We start from the raw sequence: 20,071 nt of genomic DNA on the forward strand, positions 1-20,071 counted from the left end.
CTCTTTTTGGGTTGCCTTTCTGATCATCAGGGCTGTAATGGGCAGTTGTTGAAGTTTTTGGTTGACGGCTGCTGCCTCTACTCTCCATTTAATAATTTCTTCCCGTTGTTCTGTCTCGGGTAGCGGCATCTGCATGGCTGTTGAGTGTTCCTGGGTTATGTTTTATATCATAGTTATACCCAACAAATATCCTCCTTGAGATCTAAGTAAATTTTGAAAATGTGAAATTCATGAGGTAAACAACAATCCCTGTTTTGTTTTTTCTTCCTTTTTTTTCTGCATTTCTTTCTTTGGGGTCTATTTCTTTACTTTTCTTTCTTTATTCATTATTTATGAGATGATGGGGAGGGGAGACAGTGATTATAGCCATCATGTATCAAAGATTATTATAATTTTTACTGTATTCAATTTTTACTGTTTATATGATTACATGTTTGGCATACAAAATTTAAATAAAATATTCAAAAAGAAATCCTTCCACCACTGACCTCTCTGCCCGCCATCACAGAGCCAGTTTTGGAACCAATTAGCTAGTTGCTTTGGAAATCATTTACATTCTGGACCAGACTACCATGCAGGACCTTGCCCACAGTTTTGTTTGTGAGCTTGTAATAAATAGGTAGAAATTTCATGGATGTTCAAGCAAGCAATAGAAACCAGAAAGTTTAAATGAAAGCACAAAGACATTGAATAATCTAGAGTTCGTGAGAGGGTGTATGAATGGAAGATCATACAAGTGCCTTACCTTTCATCCGGAATTCCGAAAACTGACAACTTCCAAAAACCAGCACGTTTTTCAGTAGATGGCATTACACTTAAGTAACGTTAATTTCCTGTAATAAATTCTCTATTTTCAGAGGGAGACGCCCCCCAGTCCCTGCCCCATGGATACCCTCTCTTACCTTTCGAGGAAAGGTGACTCTCGGCCTCCAGCATCCGGTGGGAGAGAAGCAGGCAGCAGCTGGCTCATTGCAGGAACATTGTTCATCTTCCTTACCCATAATTCGCCCATGCAACTGGAACCGCTCTAATATTGGCAGGGCAGTTCCAGCTCTGTGGGAGATAATGGGTAACAAAGATGTCCATTGTTTCTGTATTGAGACCCAGTGCAGCACTCTGTAAACTCTGGGCTCGGCAGCACCGTACCCCTGCTTCTGTGGTGGGAGTTAGATAGATGGGGGAGCGGCAACGGACAGCGCTGCGCAGCTATGGTGTGCGTGAGGGCTGGCCCAACGACCTGGTAGAGCACCTGAGAGCCATCGGCACTCAGCTCTACTGCCCCGACAGCCTGCAGCTTGCACCTCATATCTAGCATTCTACCCCACTTGGCCACCCGCTCTGAGCAGCTGATGCTGGCCGCCTTTTTGGCCGAGTTCCTGGGAAACTTGTTGCCTCTGACGTCCAACTGACTGCACTGGTCGGTGCATGTCGAACTCCTGTGCTCAGCCTGGCCTAGGACACAAAATAGTCTGGCACTGGCCCTGGTTGGAAGGGGGGGGCCATGACAGTTGGACAGAGGTTCGCTGTTGGGAGGAAGGGGGCAATGGATGGTCTGGTGGGGGGGGGGGGGGGGGAATCAGAAGTCAGGGGCTAGGAGCAAGGCATTTGCTTAAAAGGACCAAAATCAAAATGATTCCAAAATTCGTAAGATTCTGAACAACGGTCCAGATAAAAGGTTAGGCACCTTTTGTACACATTATAAGGAAGGACAAGTTTGTTTTTGTACCCTGAATCAATATATTAAAATTTAATAACATTTGTGAAGTAAATTGTCAGATCGTAAAACTGAAAAGTTGGACATACATAACACATGGAAGCAGAAAAACTTGGGAAAAAATCATGGCTGAATGCTAGGATGGGGATAATAAAAAAAAAACAAAAGGATTAATTGATAGATGAAAAGAAAATGCAGCAGGTTTAAAGCCTTGCTTTTTGTTGTTTACTGTTTTATAGAACTCAAATTGCAGTTTCTCATTTATACTATCTGATATTGTCATGCAAAATTGCTCCCTGCTGCTATTACCTTGAAATGTTTTTAAAAATACTTTTCTCCCCTTCTAGGTTTTAACACCTGAGGAGTTTAAGGCAGCAAAAGAGGCCGTGGCATTTGGATGTATTAAGTATGCCGACCTATCGCACAACAGGATCAATGACTATGTCTTTTCCTTCAATAAGATGTTGGATGATCGAGGCAACACTGCAGCTTATTTGCTCTATGCCTTGACCAGAATCAGGTATGACCACTTCAGGGGAAAGGTACAGTTTGTAGGAATTGGTAATGGTTGCAAGCATATGAGTCTAGTTCCTCGCATCCTCTAAATGTCCACTGTGTAGAAGCAAAATAGTGAAGTAGTTGTTGGTATTTTTGTATAGACTGCTCATAACAATAGGTAATGTCAGCAAAATGTTTTAAGCTTGTGACACTATTTTAAAATTATGTTAGAGATGAAAAATAGGAAGAAAGTGAGATATGTCAGTGAGAAGCTCCTGGAGGCTATTCTTCGGGTGGAGTTGGATGTTGAGAATGGAACGGGTCCAGTGAATCCCATGCAATTGGATGAAGAGAGGCTCAGAAGATAACGAGGAGGCTATGTTTACCCATATCAATGAGAACTATGAAAAGGGCATTGAAATAAAGATTAAATATTGTTTGGGCGAAACAAATGTCTTCAAATGAGGATGTAATTGAAATGTCAGAATGTGGGAGCAGACCAGACTGTGATAGGTGGCAAACTGGACAGGGCTAGCTTCATTGGAGAATTAGATGTAAAACACAGGATTCTGTTGGCACTGTGGTGAAGAGAAAAAAACTCATAAATGCTGGAGAAACTCTGCAGATCAAATAGTGCCTATATGTAGCAAAAGTGAAGATACATCACCAATGTTTGGGGCTTGAGCCCTTCATCAAGGTGTGGGGGCACATGAGAAATGTCTGAACAAAAGAGGAGTGGTGAGGGTGGAGAACACTGGAGGGGGGGTAGGAGTCTCTGTTTCCCCCCCACCCCACAGCCACCACTCTCATTGTCTCCCATCCGGGTAGACCCATTGTCTCTGCTTGCTCTTTCCCCATGCAATTAATTTCATCCTACCTTGTGTCCATCTTTTCTCCCATAGTTCAATCTCTCCCCACCTACATCCACGACACCTCACACACCCTCCGCCTCATCTTCACGATGAATGTCCAATTCCTTTACACCTCCATTCCCCACACAGAAGGCCTCAAAGCACTTTGCTTTTTCCTGGACCTCAGACTTGAGCAGTCACCTTCCGTCACCACCCTTCCTGCCTGGCAGAATGTCCTCACCCTCAATAATTTTTCCTTTAACTCATCCCACAACCTCCAGATTAAAGGAGTAGCCATAGGTACCTGCATGGGTCCCAGCTATCCCTGCCTGTTTGTGGGTTTTGTGGAGCAAAACATGCTCCAAGCCTACGCAGGCAAGGACCAACCCCTCCCGCCCCAACTCTGGTACATTGATGACTACATCGGGGTGGCCTCATGCAGCCGTGCTGAGCTCGTCAATTTCAATTTTGTGGCAAATTTCCACCTGGACCTCAAACTCACCTGCTCCATCTCCAATGACGCTCTCTCTTTTCTGGATCTCTCTGTCTCCATCTCAGGAGACAGAATCTCCACTGACATTTATTACAAACCCTCCAACTCTCACAACTACCTGGACTACTTGTCCTCATTCTCTCCCCTGCAAGGACTCCATCCCCTTCTCTCAATTTCTCCGTCTCCACCGCATCTGGTTCCAAGATGAGGTCTTCCAGTCCAGAGCCTCTGAAATGTCTGCCTCCTTCCACAAACATGGTTTGCCCTTCACTACTATTAATTCGACCCTCATCCGCATCTCCTCCATTCCCCGCTCATCTGCCTGAGCCCACACCTCCTCCCCCCCCCCCCGCTCCCAGAAACAATAAACACAGAATTCCCCTCATCCTCGCCTACCACCCCACCAGCCTCTGCATCCAACATGTAATCCGCTGGAATTTATGACAGGACCCTGCCAGCAGACACATTTTTCTTTCTCTTCCCCTCTCAGCCTTCCATAGGGTCCACTCCCTCCATGATTCCCTTGTGCATTCTTCCCACCTCCCCGCCCCCGGCACCTTCTACTGTGGTCATAGGAGGTGTAATACCTGCATCCACACCTCCTCTCTCACCACAGTCCGAGGTCCCAAAGAGGCCTTTCAAGTGAAGCAACACTTCACCTGTACCTCCAAAGAACTCATTTACTGCATTCGGTGCACCCTCTGTGGCCTTCTCTACATCCAAGAGACTGGTCGCAGATGAGGAGATCACTTCGCCCAGCACCTCCTCTCTGCCTGCAACAAAAGCGACCTCCTTGTAGCTAACCATTTCAATTCTGAGTCATACTCTTAAGCTCATGTCTGTCCATGGCCTTTCACACTACCCCACCCAAACCACCCGCAGATTGGAGGAACAACACCTCATTTTTCATCTGGGCACTCTCCAATCCCAGGGCATGAACATTGAGTTCACTGCATCCCACTAATCAGCTTGGTTTTTTTTTCCCCTCACCCCCCTTAACTAGTTATTCCAATTCCTATTTCCTTTCTCCAGCTAGCCTAGACTCCTCCCCCCATCCCTCCCCTCTTTTATTTGGACATCTCTCATGTTCCCCCACACCTTGATGAAGGGCTCAAGCCTGAAACGTTGGTGATAAATCTTTACGTTTGCTACATAAAAGCACTGTTCGACCTGTAGAGTTGTGTGTTTTTTCAGAAGAGAATCGCATCATCATATTTTGGTCCATTAATACCATGACACCTGTGCCATTGTCAACAACCTGTGCGTCTTTATTTGTAAGGATTGAGAAGGAGATTGCCACTGGATTACAATGACTGTCTCTCTACAAAATGCCCAGGGCCAGCAAATAGAATGAAAGTTGTAAAGACAAGTATAGAGCATTAGATATTGTGGTGTTTCAGGGGCCCATAATATTTCATGCACTTTTGAGAGGGTGATGATAGAGACACAGGAAAACTGGGTTTTTTTCTTGAGGCTTGCCTCAGAGGGAGTCATACTTGGGTTCAGCTGCAGGAGAGCACTGTATCCAAGAGGGAAGAAAGATAAAGAAACATGATAATGGAAGAGGGGGAAAGAGAAGGGAGAATAAAAGGTGTAAATGAAATTTACAGGCTCAGATCAGTGGCCAAAATGTACACATAAATGAACAACAGTGTAGCCTGGCTGTATAGCTAGATTAGTGTACAAGATGGAGTGGTTGCAAATCTCAGAACATGTTAATACAGTGATTTCAACCACCTGCCTTTTTAAAAAAAAAAGAAATAGCAAGGCAGCACAGGTGACATAGTGGTTAGCACAATGCTGTTACGGTACCAGCCATCAGGACAGAGGTTGGAATTCTGCACTGTTTGTAAGGAATTTGTACATTTTCCCCGGGGGTGGGTGGGGGGGGGGGTGCGGCTCCAGTTTCCTGGCTCCATTTATTGCATGTGATTGGATGGCATGGGCTTACGGGCCAAAATTGGCCTGTTGCTGTGCTTAATGTCTAAATTTTTAAATACAAAGACTCTTGAAATGTTTGTACTTTATATTACTAAGGATTTTTAGCCAGCTGTAAATTTATCACTTGTATGCACCTTATACTGATATTGTTCAGACATACTTTCATTCACGTGCAACTTAAGCAATTAACACAAAACTACTTTCTGAAAACTAAACCATCATTGAAACAAAATGTTGCAATTATATCAGGTCATCTTTACACTTTGATGTATCATAATACCATTAATTCTGACTTCTTAAAATCTATCCTTCTTTGAATGTAACTAGAAAGTAAACAGATCCCTTTGGATTTGCTATTCATCCAAACATCTGGTTTATAACTCTTGACATCTATTTCACTGTTAATCTGATTTGTTTGACTGCAATAATCACATTCTGCCACAAGAGAACCTCGTTGTACCATTTTCTATTGCAGTTAACTGTTGAATTTAGTGTTTTTATGTAGCACTGCTAAAGTAGTTAAACCCTTGAATATTACCTACCTCACTGTTTATGAAGGTGTCTTAAAGGTGTGGGGTTTTTTCCTCCCTAGTTTCACATTTTTTTGCCCCTTTCTCACTCTATAATTGGGTTAATAAATTGTGCTTTGACAGCTTGCTTAGCGCAATAGTTGTCAAACTCTTTGCAACGAGATCCCACCACCAGCCGCATCTAACCTTCCTCACCCCTTTCAGCCTTCTGCCATCGCCATTCTCTCCACAACTCCCTTGTCATTCATCCCTCCCTATGCACCTTTCCATGTCACCTAGCACTTTCCCCTGCAAGTGCAGGAGGTGCATCAGTTCCTCTTCTATCATCCAGGGGCCCTACTCATCAAGGCAAAACTTCACATGCACCTCCTGTAGGATTGCCTGCTGCATTCTTAGTTCCCATTGTGGCTCACTTTACATGAGTAAGACCAAATGTAGACCAGGCAAGAGTTTTGCACAGCACTTGACTTCTGTCCATCCTGAACTCTCTGTTGCTTGCCACATCAACACCCATTCCTACACAGGCCTGTCCATCTCCACTGCCATGGTGACATCAATGCAAACTAGAACAATCTCTTGTCAGTAGCTCAATGGTATGAACATTTAATTTTCCAATTACATCCTTACCACCCTCTTCTAATCTATCTGCTGTCTCCCCCTCCCTTTTTGTTCCCTTACCAAGCACCCCCAGACTACAATTTTTCAACTTCTACCCATACAATTAATTCACTGATCCCCGCCACAATCCAGTTCCGTCTCTTCCCTAATGGCTCATTACTGGTGTTAGTATGTTTTCATCTGATTCCAGCACTAGTCTTTATTCTCACTTAGCACACTCCAGCAATTGACTCCACCTTTACCTGTGATTTCTTTTTCATCCACCAATCACCTGCCTGCCACATCAGGTTCTTATCCTTCATCCCTTCCTGGTTTATCCCTTCATTCCCCTACTGGCCCCTGGCTCATCCCTCCCTATCCTCCTGAAACTCAGCAGATTCTCCCCTCTCCAGGAAACGTCTTGGTGAATTTCTGAGTTCCGCTGGAAAATTGTATCTTTTTTGAGGGATATAGTGGGAGTGTTATCTTCCTAGAGTTGACATCCAGGTCTTGTCAACCCAGATTTATATTGGATGTCGACCCTTTTTCAGGTACACCATAGGAATATAACATATTTGGAGTGGTACAAGTCATTAAGTTTCTCCAAATGGAGTTGATTAATTAAGATAACAAATTATTGTTCCAGTATCAATTGCAAATGTATAATTTCATTTCAGGTCGATAACTCGACTTGCAAACATTGATGGCGAATCTTTGCAGAATGCAGCTGCAGAAACCACCATTGTGTTGAGTCATGAGAAAGAATGGAAATTAGGCAAATGCATTCTGCGATTCCCAGAAATCCTTCATAAAATCCTGGATGACCTCTACCTGCATACCCTTTGTGACTACCTCTTTGAACTAGCCACAACCTTCACAGAGTTCTATGACAACTGTTACTGTGTAGAGAAGGACAGGCAAACAGGTGAGACAAACAACATTCTGCATATTCCTTTGCTACAAGTTCCTGTTTATTTTGAAGGTTGTTTGATAGTAAATGAACGTCAGTGAAATTCCTTTTAAATTGTAATGTCTTTTACAGTCATTGTTCAAAGATCAAGTTGTCTGCATTGAGGGTGAATGCTGAACCAGTTGTATTTACTGTTGTATGAAAAGATGTTTTCTGTTTGTGGGTTCCAAAACATTGAATGTCTAAGCAGATTTTTTTTTAACTGTTTCATCTAAAAGGGCTTTCAATATGGCACTCATTCTTGCATTAAATACTTGCCTAGATTGTATGTTCAATGTGAGTGAAGAAGTTGAAACCCGAGTATCTATAGAACCTTTCACTCAGATATGAATCAGATCTGGAACTTCAATATTTGAAGAACTGAAAGAACAAATGTTAGTTGTTCAATTTACACAGCCCAGCCTGTTGGATTAACTATTATAATTACTTAGTTTCTTTGTTGTTATATTTCAATTTAAGTATGTAGTTTGTATAAATTTTAGGTGACTAGTGAAATACTGTAGCACCTGTTGTATCACGAATCATTACAAATAAGGTGCATTATAAATTTTATTGACGTCAGAACTAATGATTCCAGCAACTCACCAAGTAAATCTGATCACAGTAATCGTTGCTTCATCTTGAGAAGGAACCAATATCCAGGGATAGATTGAAATTTCTCCTTAGTGAAGTGGATCTTTGGTGGATCTGAATGTACCTGATTCAGTATCCAAAGTTATTTTTTTTTAATTATAAAAGCTTTAAGAATTAGGGCAGAATCAGCTATGATTTAATTGTATGGCTATCTATGATGTTAAATGCCAAATTTATTTGTTGTAATCAACTGATATATAATGTAAATTAGTCCAACAGCAGCTTTTTCCATGCACTGTGAATACCTTAAAAGGACAAAATGTTCTTAATTTTTTTATATATAAAACAAAGACTGTGATTTAATTAGAATAATTTAAACCTGCCCACGTAAACATTGGTTAAGTGGGTGGAAATTCAGGGTGTTCCAAACAGATTGATATACAACATTCTGGTTTTGGCTGAGACACCACTGTTGCCCCAATCAATCCAAACAGGGCACCTTTGACTGATTCAGATTTGCCGATTCTGAGAAATCTTGCCAGGTAAATGGTTCAACTGAAATCAAACAGCTTTTCCAATTTTATTACACAGTGGCTTTGCTCTCAAAGACATCGTCAAACAGTGCAGTTCGCCCTCTGGGTAGGATTTCACAGGCCTTCAAAGTAACCAACCAGTCCAAGGACAGGCTAGCTAGTGAGTTTGAAAGTTGATGGTGGGTTTAAAAACAGCCTGGCACAATAAAAAAACCTATCGAGAGTATGGTTTCTATAACCCAATTTGAACTTAAATAATTTGCATTCATAGGTTCTGTATCATTAGTAATGATACTTTAATATTAAAAATACAATTGTTAAATTTCAGGTGAAGTGATTAAAGTGAACATGTGGAGGATGCTGCTGTGCGAAGCCACTGCTGCTGTCATGGCAAAGGGTTTTTCTATCCTGGGACTCAAGCCTGTTCAGAGGATGTAATTCTCTTCCATTGAAGCATTTGCTGGAGTGGTAAAATTTTGTTGTGTAACAACAAATAAAAATCCATCGTGTGCTTAGGTTTAGTAAGTACATTGACCATTTGACTAATTCTCATGCTTGAATATTGTGTAAAATTACTCCCAGGTTAAATACTGCACACAATAAACATAGAACAGTACATGCCCTTCAGCCCTCGATGATCCGCATATTCCTACCAAAAAATACTAAACCCTTCTGACCTTGTAACCCTCTTTTTTTTCTTTCATCCCTGCGCCTGTCTAAGAGTCTCAATGTTTTGGCATTCACCACTCTCCCTGGCAAGGCATTCCAGGCACCTACAACTCTGGATGTCTCCCCTAAACTTTCCTCCTTTCACCTAGTACAGATGTCCTCTGGTGTTCACGCCCTGAGATAAAGGCACTGACTGCCCACCTTATCTCGGCCTTTCAGAACCTTGTAGACCTCTATCACATCTCCTCTCATCATTCTTCAGTCCAAAGAGAAAAGTCAGGCAATGTCCTGCTAAATCACCACTACACCCTCTCCATAGGTTCCACATCATTCCTATATAATGAGGTGACCAGAACTTAACATAATACCTAAATGCAGTCTCAATTGCATTAGCTAGAATTGTGTGCAGCTGGACTGTATTTGTAACCTCTATCTTCCCCCCACCCCCCCCAAAAAAAAACCTTGATCAAGCAGTTCTTTTACAGGTGACCTTTCCACAATGCACTGAAGGGAGGGGCTGTATCAGAAAACCACAATTCAGTTACTAATATTTCATGAAACATATTTGTGTCTCTCTTTCAATTCAGCAATGAACAACAATTGAATTTCAACATGTTCAAAGATATTTAGAACAAACCTGGTTCACATTCTAACGATGGCTAAGTTCAGTTTTAAGAGGTGGAACTCCTGTGGAAATAAACAAAAGTATTGAAAATATCCACAAGAAAAAAGTTACATCTCCAACTGGAATGTTTAATTTGTTGCATCATCGACTCTTGCTGAGAGTACTACTTCCAGTATCTGTATTTGATTGATATACTGGAGCTACAGAAGGGTCAGTAATGTCTAGGATCCCAATGAACTTAAAGATTGGTGATAAGAAAGAAAACAACAACCTCACTGTTGCAATTGAAGATTTATATCACATTATATGCAATCCTACATTAAAGTTATCCTTACATTTTCAATAAATGGGATAGTGAACGATTGAATATTTAAGATGCAGTAAATATATTTACATTATGGAAGTACAAAATGTATATACATAAATAAAATAGTATTTTGATTCTTAATTTTGGCTGTGTAATAAAATCAAACATAAATCATTTTAAATATAAATAGCTGCTTTTTGCCAATCCAGTATCTGCAAAGACATATTTCATACCAAAGTTCAACATCCATGACTTAATGTAATATATTATATGGCTTCAGTATGTCTATCTTACCAGCCACTATTGGTCTGGCATATTTTTAATGTTAGTAGCTCTGTTCCCACTGTCATTAAATGCTGGTGGAAAAGTGGACATAGCATCAGCTTGATTTAATCTTACAACTGAGGTCACAAGCCGTTTGATATGTAAAACAACTTGCAGTTGCAAAGTTCAATATAGAATGGTATTTTAAAATTGAACAACCATACCACAAGTTACAACTTAACTATTTCTGATTGGAGAATGCCAAATGTTTTGTAAAACTGGGTTAGTTCTTTTAACTTCACCTATTCCTCTGGACTTCATTTCTATCATCTGTTGTTCTCATTACTGATGCAGAGTAATTAGTGGATTTCTCACATTAAATATTCTATAAACTTCAGGCAATGAAGAGTAAAGTATTAGTTCAGAACAGGCAAACAAACTGGTCATTGAATTAGCTCTATGGCCATATTACTGCCAGTTTTACGATTGCAATTAACTACTGAATAAAACAAAATTAAGGCAGTATTGTTACTCAGCTTGACATGAATCAAGGTTAGTACAAATGGATCAATTATTCTTCTGTCTCTGACTTGCAGTTCAATGAAAGAATGATTTGCATGACTGCTTTCACCAATGTCGAGCAGACAAAGCGGTTGAAGTAAAAACACAAAGCTGGAGAAACTCAGCAAGTCTAGCAACGTCCTGATGTAGCAAAGGTAAAAATACATAATTGACGTTTTGGGCTTGAGCCCTTTATCAAGGTATGAGAAAATGTCAGCAGGCATCCGAACAAAAGAGTAGGGCGAAACAATGGTCATAAAGGCAGGAGGTGATAGCAGTGATCAAGGGGAGGAGGGATGGCTAGGTAAAGGGAGGGAGGGAGGAGAACTGGAAAGGGGAGAGTGGGATAGCAGAAAATGAAAAAGTCAATGTTAGTTCCATTTGCCGGGAGTGTCCAGATGGAAAAATAATCAGGTGTTCTCCAATTTGCAGGTGGTCTTGGTGGGACAGTACACAAGGTCATGGACAGACGTGAATATGGGAGTGTGACACAGAACTGAAATGGTTGGCTACCGGGAGGTCTCTGTCACTTGTGCGGACAGAGCGAAGCAATCTGCACCCAGACTCTCTGATGTAGAGAAGGAGGGAGTCACAGAGGGAACCCTCATGCACTCGTCTCTCCCCACCCCCGGAACCTTCCTCTACGCCCGCAGGAGATCCCGCATGCGCCCATACCTCCTCCCTCACAACGTTCCAGGGCTCCAAACAGGCCTTTCAAGTGAAGCAACACTTCTCTGCATCCGGTGCTCCCTTTGTAGCCTTCTCTACATCGGAGAAACTGGGGGAAGATTGGGAGATCGCTTCACTGAGCATCTTCGTTCTGTCCGCCCTAGTGGCAGAGGCCTCCCAGTAGCCAACCATTGCAGATCTGTCATACTCACATGCATGTCCATAGCTTTGTGTTCTATCCCACCAAAACGACCTGCAAATTGGAGGAACAACACCTGATTTTCTGGCTGGGCACTCTCCAGCCAGATGGCATTAACATGGACACTTCTAATTTCTGCTCTCCTCTTCCTCCTTTCCAGTGCCCCTCTCTCCATCTATCACCTCCACCCACTCTTTTGTTCGGGCGCCTGCCGATATTTTCCCATACCTCGATGAAGGGTTCAAACCAGAAACGTTGGTTACATATTTTTGGCCTGCTTTGTGTTTTTAGAGCAGAAACATCTGCACAATAATATCAAGAGCTAATGTCATGGCAGGGGTGGTAGATGAGGTGAGAGAACCAAGTAAAACATTTACAGGGACTTCTTGGCTTTACATTTGAGTCATATTATTAGAATATAAAATAAGAATAGCTCCAATATCAATTTGCAAAGTTCAAGATGATATTGAAGAAATTAAATCAACACACCAGAAACTGCCTGCTCCCTAACCCCATTGAGAAAGCAAAAACCACAATAGCCAAGTTTTAACTATTTTTGTCTGATGAGAACATTGGTTCTCCACTTCCCAAAACACTTGGGCTTTTGTTGATCAAAAGCAGGTCAAACGCATTTCCATCAATCCAGACTTGCTTTTCCATTTAGCAACTGGGTCGTTTGCAATGAGAATACTGTATTAGGTTAGCATGTGAAACATGGCAGGGGGCCCTTTCCCTTGATCATTATTATTGCGCATGCTGGATTTTCTGGCATACATTTTTGTACTGCTTTAAACATTGCAGTCCATTAAAGTACTTCTTTCAAAATAAAAAATGAAGGGGTCCATTAGTATCTCAGTTCTGACGGAAAGTTATTGACCAGACCATTAATGTTTCTCCCTCCACGGCTGCTGCCTGACCTGCTGAGTGTCATTAGCATTTTCAGATTTTAACTCAGATTTCCAGCATCTGCATTTCTTTAACTTCTAGATTGCCTTTTCATATATTTGTTTCTCGTAGTTCAGTGTCAGAAGCAATGAAGGAATCTCTAATCTTGAGGAGTTCGGCAGCACAGCGATAGCCATATACTTTGTTGTACCATTCTGAAATTCGACCTCTACAAGAAATCAAAATGAAGAGAGTAAAGCTATGTTAACATCTTAAGCTTTCTTGGCATGTTGACACTCATGGAAGGAATTGCATTATAGGTATACACATATTTTTCAGTTACATGGGAGAGGTTTTACTGAGGTTAATGTTTTTTTTCTGTTCAAACATGTTTCTAGTTTTACTTGAAATTAAAAGTACAAAATCCATCAGCTGCAGCAGATAGAATGCATCTGCCACAGTACAGTATTGTTAAAATCCGTTTCAAGCAAGGTGGCCTAGTGCCTTTAAAATCTGATATCAGGGTAAAGGCGCCATAAATCCGATCTTACATTGGATACTGTATAACCTGATAAAAATGTGGTATAGTTTGATTAGATACAATTAGCATTTAAGTTTCCTTAAAGTAAATCTAAGGAATTCCAACATCAGATTAAATTGTGTAATTTAACTTCTTGACAATTTTCTGGATAGAACAAAAATCAGATGATCAATGGGCATCACTGAGAACTTTATAATGTTTCAAATATACAATCATGTTTATAGAGGTACAGAGAAAAGATTAGTTTTACAAGCTATCTTGGCAGTCCACAAAAAGTTGCAACTCTCTTGCATAGTTTTGAATTTAAAACTTCACAGAAAACAAAGTAAACACACAACAGGTCATGTTTCCTGCCATACAAACTCAAATATTGTTGAATCTCATGCAAATTAAATTGCTCCAATAGATTGACACTGGGCTGCATTTAAATTCTTTCCAGTACCTCTGAATTTTTTCACTTACCTTGTGTCTATTCTACAGATATGAAGGAGTTTGGATTTTGAGGATCCAACTGGTTCTATGTGATACTGCGATGTGATTACATTTGATAGGACTCCTTGTAAAGGAATTTCTTTAGCATGCACAGATGTGGCAGCTAACATACACAATCCTGTTTGAGAATCTGTCTGCCAGGTTCTGAAGGAAAATAGAGTTAAAGTTAGAATGCTTATATTAGGACTACAAATAGATAGATTATGTGGAAAGTTCTTTTTGCATTCTTAAACATCAAGGAACCAGCACATAAATGTTTAAACGTGCAAATAGGAATATGGAGTTGGATGCATGTCAGATACTTGCTTTATTTACATAACAAATGCAATTAAATATGGAGGAGGGGGGGGGGGAAGAAGATTACATTCTGTAATCCTTCAATTCTTCAAGTCCTGTGTACAAAGCATAACATTGGAAAAGCTTTCTCTTTGAATCGTTCTGTGCAATTAATTTGAACCTTTTTCTCCCATGCAAATATTGGAATTTCTTATGGATTAAATTCTCAGTGTAAAAAAATTCCAAGCCAAAAAGTTGAGCACTATTTGCAGTCATCAAATATTGAGAGCAATTTTTCATCTTGGACTCTCACTTCAACACTGCATCCATACAAAACACAGCAGTGTTATACCCACCTCTTAAGTGAGAGATCCAGTGGGATACCCAAATTCAGATCCAAGTTTTACTTCCTGATGAAAACAGCATTCCATGGAAAACAGGATATGCTCAGTTATGGTGGTGTGACAAATTGTTGAATATTTATTTGTATCATCATTCAAATGTGAGGTATCTTCTCCTACAATACCATTCTTCTTCTTCTTCTTCGACTTGGCTTCGCGGACGAGGGGTAATGTCCACGTCAGCTGCAGGCTCGTTTGTGGCTGACGAGTCCGATGCGGGACAGGCAGACACGGTTGCAGCGGTTGCAAGGGAAAATTGGTGGGTTGGGTGTTAGGTTTTTCCTCCTTTGTACCATTATACCATTGCCTAAGGTTAAGCCATCATCCAGTGCACAAAAGGAAGGCAAATTACTGTTTGAAGGTAGTGGGGGTGGGGGGAAAATCAGAAAACCTGCTTGTGCAATGAATCATTTTAAAACCAGGATTTTTGTGATGGCCTTGCCTCTCAGAATTCTAAGCAGTAGATTTAAATTTTGCTTACCTCAAAACAACGTAATCTCTGTCTGGATGTGGGAAGGTGCTACGGATGGTGTAATGATAGATTTCAGTCTCTTCATCCAGAGCACTGATAACCTTTGACTGGAGGAGATCTTTTTCCCAGAGGTGATGCTCCCGAAGTAAATGCTTCAGGATCTCCTCTGGTGGCTTTTCCACTTCAGTGAACACTTTCCACAAGCGCAAAGGATAATCATCATCTACCTGAAAACAAAAGTATAACAATAACTTGGAAGTCCGTCAATGTCAAAGAAAATCATACATACATGTGCAGTGCCTATCATTCTCTTACTGCCTGTAAACCATTTTTTCAATCCCCCACTCCAAATCTACAAGATTTACGATTTTAATCAACATTTGATAGCACAGGTAAAATTACACACAAAAAGATGGAGCACATTTATGAAAATTGGTTTAATACGATTAAATACAAATTATTCAGAGAGTCCATTTAACTGTCCCTCCCTTTCAAAAACCTATGTCTCTTCCCAGTTTGCCCCCATTAATCATTCAAAAGAATGAAACAATAGTCCTTGGAATCACAAACTCATCAACAATTTCATTCCTTTCCCTGTTTTGGCTTAACCATCCCATTTGCAACATTAATATTTCCTTTGAGCTGCACTCTCAACACTTTGTCCAGACAACCCGAGTCACCAGAGATCAACATTGCCTCTGTATACCACGCCCCCCACCCCCCCCACCCTGACACAGCCCAGGACATCACGTAAAACCCTCCTCACCATCGAGAACGTGTACAGGGAACCCTGCCATTGGAGAGCAGCAGTAATCATCAAGGGTCCACACCACCAGACACGCGCTACTACCATCAGGAAAAAAAGGTGTAAGTGCCACTGAACTTGAACCACCATGTTCAGGAACAGCTGCTACCCCTCCACCATCAGACTCATGTACAACAAACTCAATCAGGGACTTGTTTAAGGACTCTTGACGGATTTTTTTTTTGTATCTGTATTGCAGATTGTTTTAATGTCAGAGATGACAACATTCCTATTCAGCCTGTTATCTCCCACCCTATTAGCTTTATAACATGCCTACCTTTAAATTATGGGTTTTTTTTAAAATAACTGTATTGAGACTTCCTGAAGACCTTGTTATAAATACGATAGAGATGATCTATGATTTTAAACCAATTTTTAAAAAAGGTTGATATCAGCTGTATATGATTTATTATTAAAGTCTAGGGATAATTCCCTAGATAAGATATATAAAAAATATGGGAGCAATATCTTCAACTTTCGGATACTACATAGGATTCTATCTTATAATTGGCAAATGCCCTATGATTGCTTTTACAATTTAAGATAATACATTGAGTTTACTTTTATAAAGTTCAATTGGCTAAATTTTACTCTTAACATTTCCTTGAAGTCTAACAGGTGAAAGACTTTAGAAAGAACTTTGTTACATATGTTTCAGTCTTATTTCTCTCTTTCCACTTTTTTGGGGAAGATCTTTCGTACCTTTAGTTCTCAATGTGAATTTAGCCCCTTTCACACTTGCATCCCACTAAATTGGCCGTTCGGTGCCCCTGGATAGGAATGGGGGTTTGGCTTTTCATACTTGTATCCCCAGGATTAGGACTGTTCTACCTTCTACTGGTGCAATTACCAGTTTCACACTTGCCGGATTGCAACGCCAGTGTCTACATGCACTGGGGATTGTACAAGGGGTCGAGGCCGTCAATCCTCGGCATGAGATGACTAGGTCTGATGCCTGTGTTGAGCTGATTTTGCTTTCACACTTGACATTTTAAAGGCCAATTGGCAGCTAATTCCTGGGATCACTTGCAAGTGTGAAAGGGACTTATGATACCTAATCCTATAATTATCCTTTATGGATCAACTACGACAACTGATTTGAATTTAACGGGCTCATGTAGTCTCTTGCCTTCCTTACTGCTAGACGTTCAATACTGATGAGGTGGAAAGATGCTGTCCCTCCTACTTTTACTCAATGGCTATCTTATATGAGGCATGCTATCTTTGGAAGAAAAATCAGATGTTCTATTGTAACTGATTTAATTTTTTATGTTTATGGGGTCTTTTTATCAATTATTTTCATAATTTATAAGATCACTTGGATCTTGCTTTGAGAGTTTGTGGTTTCTTCTGATAGTGAACTTGTGTTGTACAGGTGCCTAACCTAACCTTTTATCTAGGATTGTCGGGACCGGACACCTGCCGTTGCTTGGAATCTTCTGGATTTTGGAATAATTTTGATTTTGGACCCTTTTAGCAAATGTCTCGCTCCTAGCCCCCACCATCTGATCCCCTCCCACCCCACAATGCCAGACTACTTTCAGCCCTATGCCGGGCTGAGGGGGGGTGCCGATCAGGCCAAACCATGCTTCAATGTGTGCCATACACGAGGCTCGGAAAGACGGAGGATGGAAGCAATGAGGTGGCCCGGATGCTCAGCCTAAAAGGCCGCCAGTATTGGCTACTTGGAGCCAGCAACCAAGCAGGGCAGAAGGCTGGACGTGATGTGTAGAAAGATCAGGTCTTCAGGACGGTGGAGCAGAGTGCCAGTACACCCCGGCAACACAGCATCATTCATCTCTACCCCTACCCCCAGCAGCAGGGGTGCAGTGTTGCCAAGCCTGGAGCTTACCGAGTGCTGCACTGGATTGCAGTGATGACTCAGTGTGGGAGCAATGGCCATCTTCCTTACCCTTAATCCCCCAGGGCCAGACCAGCTCTAGCTGCGTGGGGGATTATGGTTATGAAAGATAGCCATTGTCCCTGCATTGAACCAGCCGCCGCCTGCTTCTCTCCCACCGGGAGAAAAAAGTGTCAGTTTTTGGAGGTTGCCAGTGTTCGGAATCCCAGATAAAAGGATAGGCACCTGCAATAGTATAATACTTACTTTTTTTAATATTTTTCAATGTTGTTTTAAGTGCTTGCTACTTTTTTGTTCTGTTTGTATTGAGTTTATACATAATAGTTTTATTTTTCTTATTTAACTTTTTTTTGTATATTCCTTTTTATATATTACCCTCACTTAGGCACTCGAAAAATCCAATAAAAATATTGAAAAAAGGCTTTATAGCATGCCAAAACCATTGGCTGTAACCTGCACTGGTCATTCTGACACATCATTTTGATATATAATACCCTCTTGTTCCTTCAATATTTCAAATTTCACATTGATATGCATCTCTTGGCCAAGCACTATTCTATTGCCTCCAATAATATATGCCATTGACTCTTGCACATTTATCTACCACACCTGAAATTTATCGTCCAATTCTTCTATCAAATGTTTTGGCCCTCAAACACCCGTTTTGATCAAAGATTATCTGCTTGTTTTCCTTGTGTCCATTTTCTAATACAGCTTTATAGAGGTTACATTAAAAAGTTGTGGATGGTTACCTTCTTGCATGCGATTTCTACATGTTCTAAGCTAGGGCAACTAATCCAGCCTTTAAATTTTTCCTTTCCCTCCTTTAACAGGCCTTGCAAGGAGGCTCGTAGTGCAGTCTTCACGTGAAAATACCATTCCGAGTCATTTAGAACATCAGCACCATCAGTCTGGGAATGTTGGTCGATGCTCAATCTTGGAACTGCCCAATGCTGAGGAACCTGAAAGGAAGGCAGAAAAGAACTTCCATTACCTCAGTTCCTTAAAGTTACTAGAAAGGAGCTCATTTAGGGAAAGGAGAAAAATAATCAAGTGGTGCTGAAGTTTCTCACCAGGTTCAGTAAATTGAGCAAAATGTTCATTGAGGGGCTGTTTGGATTCTAGAACTGTTACACCTGCCTTGTATAGATTCAGAGGAAAAGCGTCTGCAAATTTATGAAGATCTTCCGGGACCAATGCCTGAAGAGGGCGCACAAAATCAGTGAACCGGTGCGGACTCGGAAGGCCAACATGGCCTGTTTCCGCTCCGTAAATGGTGATATGGTTAAATGTCTCCAGGCCATGAATGGCTTAACATTGGCTTTATTAACTATTGTCTTCTTTGGCTTGGCTTTGTGGATGAAGATTTACGGAGGGGGTAAAAGTCCACATCAGCTGCAGGCTCGTTTGTGGCTGACAAGTCCGATGCAGGACAGGCAGACATGGTTGCAGCGGTTGCAGGGGAAAATTGGTTGGTTGGGGTTGGGTGTTGGGTTTTTCCTCCTTTGTCTTTTGTCAGTGAGGTGGGCTCTGCGGTCTTCTTCAAAGGAAGTTGCTGCCCGCCAAACTGTGAGGTGCCAAGATGCACGGTTTGAGGCGATATCAGCCCACTGGCGGTGGTCAATGTGGCAGGCACCAAGAGATTTCTTTAGGCAGTCCTTGTACCTCTTCTTTGGTGCACCTCTGTCACGGTGGCCAGTGACGAGCTCGCCATATAACACGATCTTGGGAAGGCGATGGTCCTCCATTCTGGAGACGTGACCCACCCAGCGCAGCTGGATCTTCAGCAGCGTGGACTCGATGCTGTCGGCCTCTGCCATCTCGAGTACTTCGACGTTAGGGATGAAGGCGCTCCAATGAATTTTGAGGATGGAGCGGAGGCAACGCTGGTGGAAGCATTCTAGGAGCCGTAGGTGATGCCGGTAGAGGACCCATGATTCGGAGCCGAACAGGAGTGTGGGTATGACAACGGCTCTGTATACGCTAATCTTTGTGAGGTTTTTCAGTTGGTTGTTTTTCCAGACTCTTTTGTGTAGTCTTCCAAAGGCGCTATTTGCCTTGGAGAGTCTGTTGTCTATCTCGTCGATCCTTGCATCTGATGAAATGGTGCAGCCGAGATAGGTAAACTGGTTGACCGTTTTGAGTTTTGTGTGCCCGATGGAGATGTGGGGGGGCTGGTAGTCATGGTGGGGAGCTGGCTGATGGAGGACCTCCGTTTTCTTCAGGCCGACTTCCAGGCCAAACATTTTGGCAGTTTCCGCAAAACAGGACGTCAAGCGCTGAAGAGCTGGTTCTGAATGGTCCATTAACTATTGTACACCCATTCAAAAGGCATGAGAAAAAT

The 20,071-nt window shown here is 41.6% G+C and overlaps 2 protein-coding genes across 5 annotated transcripts in view; one reads left to right on the plus strand and one right to left on the minus strand.

Moving 5' to 3' along the window:
• Nucleotides 1–10,671, plus strand: part of rars1 (arginyl-tRNA synthetase 1) — a 48,815-nt gene extending 38,144 nt beyond the window's left edge. For all 3 annotated transcript variants that reach the window (XM_069898182.1, XM_069898183.1, XM_069898185.1), the window contains 3 exons: nt 2,062–2,234; nt 7,302–7,549; nt 9,029–10,671. In XM_069898182.1, coding sequence (XP_069754283.1) covers nt 2,062–2,234; nt 7,302–7,549; nt 9,029–9,138 — 531 coding nt within the window. In that variant the 3' untranslated portion in view covers nt 9,139–10,671. The remainder of the gene's footprint in view (nt 1–2,061; nt 2,235–7,301; nt 7,550–9,028) is intronic.
• Nucleotides 10,276–20,071, minus strand: part of LOC138743222 (rho GTPase-activating protein 7) — a 145,660-nt gene continuing 135,864 nt past the window's right edge. The window contains exons 11-14 of one of the 2 annotated variants that reach the window (XM_069898180.1): nt 18,480–18,689; nt 15,071–15,288; nt 13,883–14,056; nt 10,276–13,108 (exon numbers count right to left, since the gene is read on the minus strand). In XM_069898180.1, coding sequence (XP_069754281.1) covers nt 12,991–13,108; nt 13,883–14,056; nt 15,071–15,288; nt 18,480–18,689 — 720 coding nt within the window. In that variant the 3' untranslated portion in view covers nt 10,276–12,990. The remainder of the gene's footprint in view (nt 13,109–13,882; nt 14,057–15,070; nt 15,289–18,479; nt 18,690–20,071) is intronic. The other variant, XM_069898181.1, reaches the window with a different exon arrangement.

The sequence above is a fragment of the Narcine bancroftii genome, chromosome 9 (genome assembly GCF_036971445.1).
Source record: "Narcine bancroftii isolate sNarBan1 chromosome 9, sNarBan1.hap1, whole genome shotgun sequence".
Taxonomy (NCBI): domain Eukaryota; kingdom Metazoa; phylum Chordata; class Chondrichthyes; order Torpediniformes; family Narcinidae; genus Narcine; species Narcine bancroftii.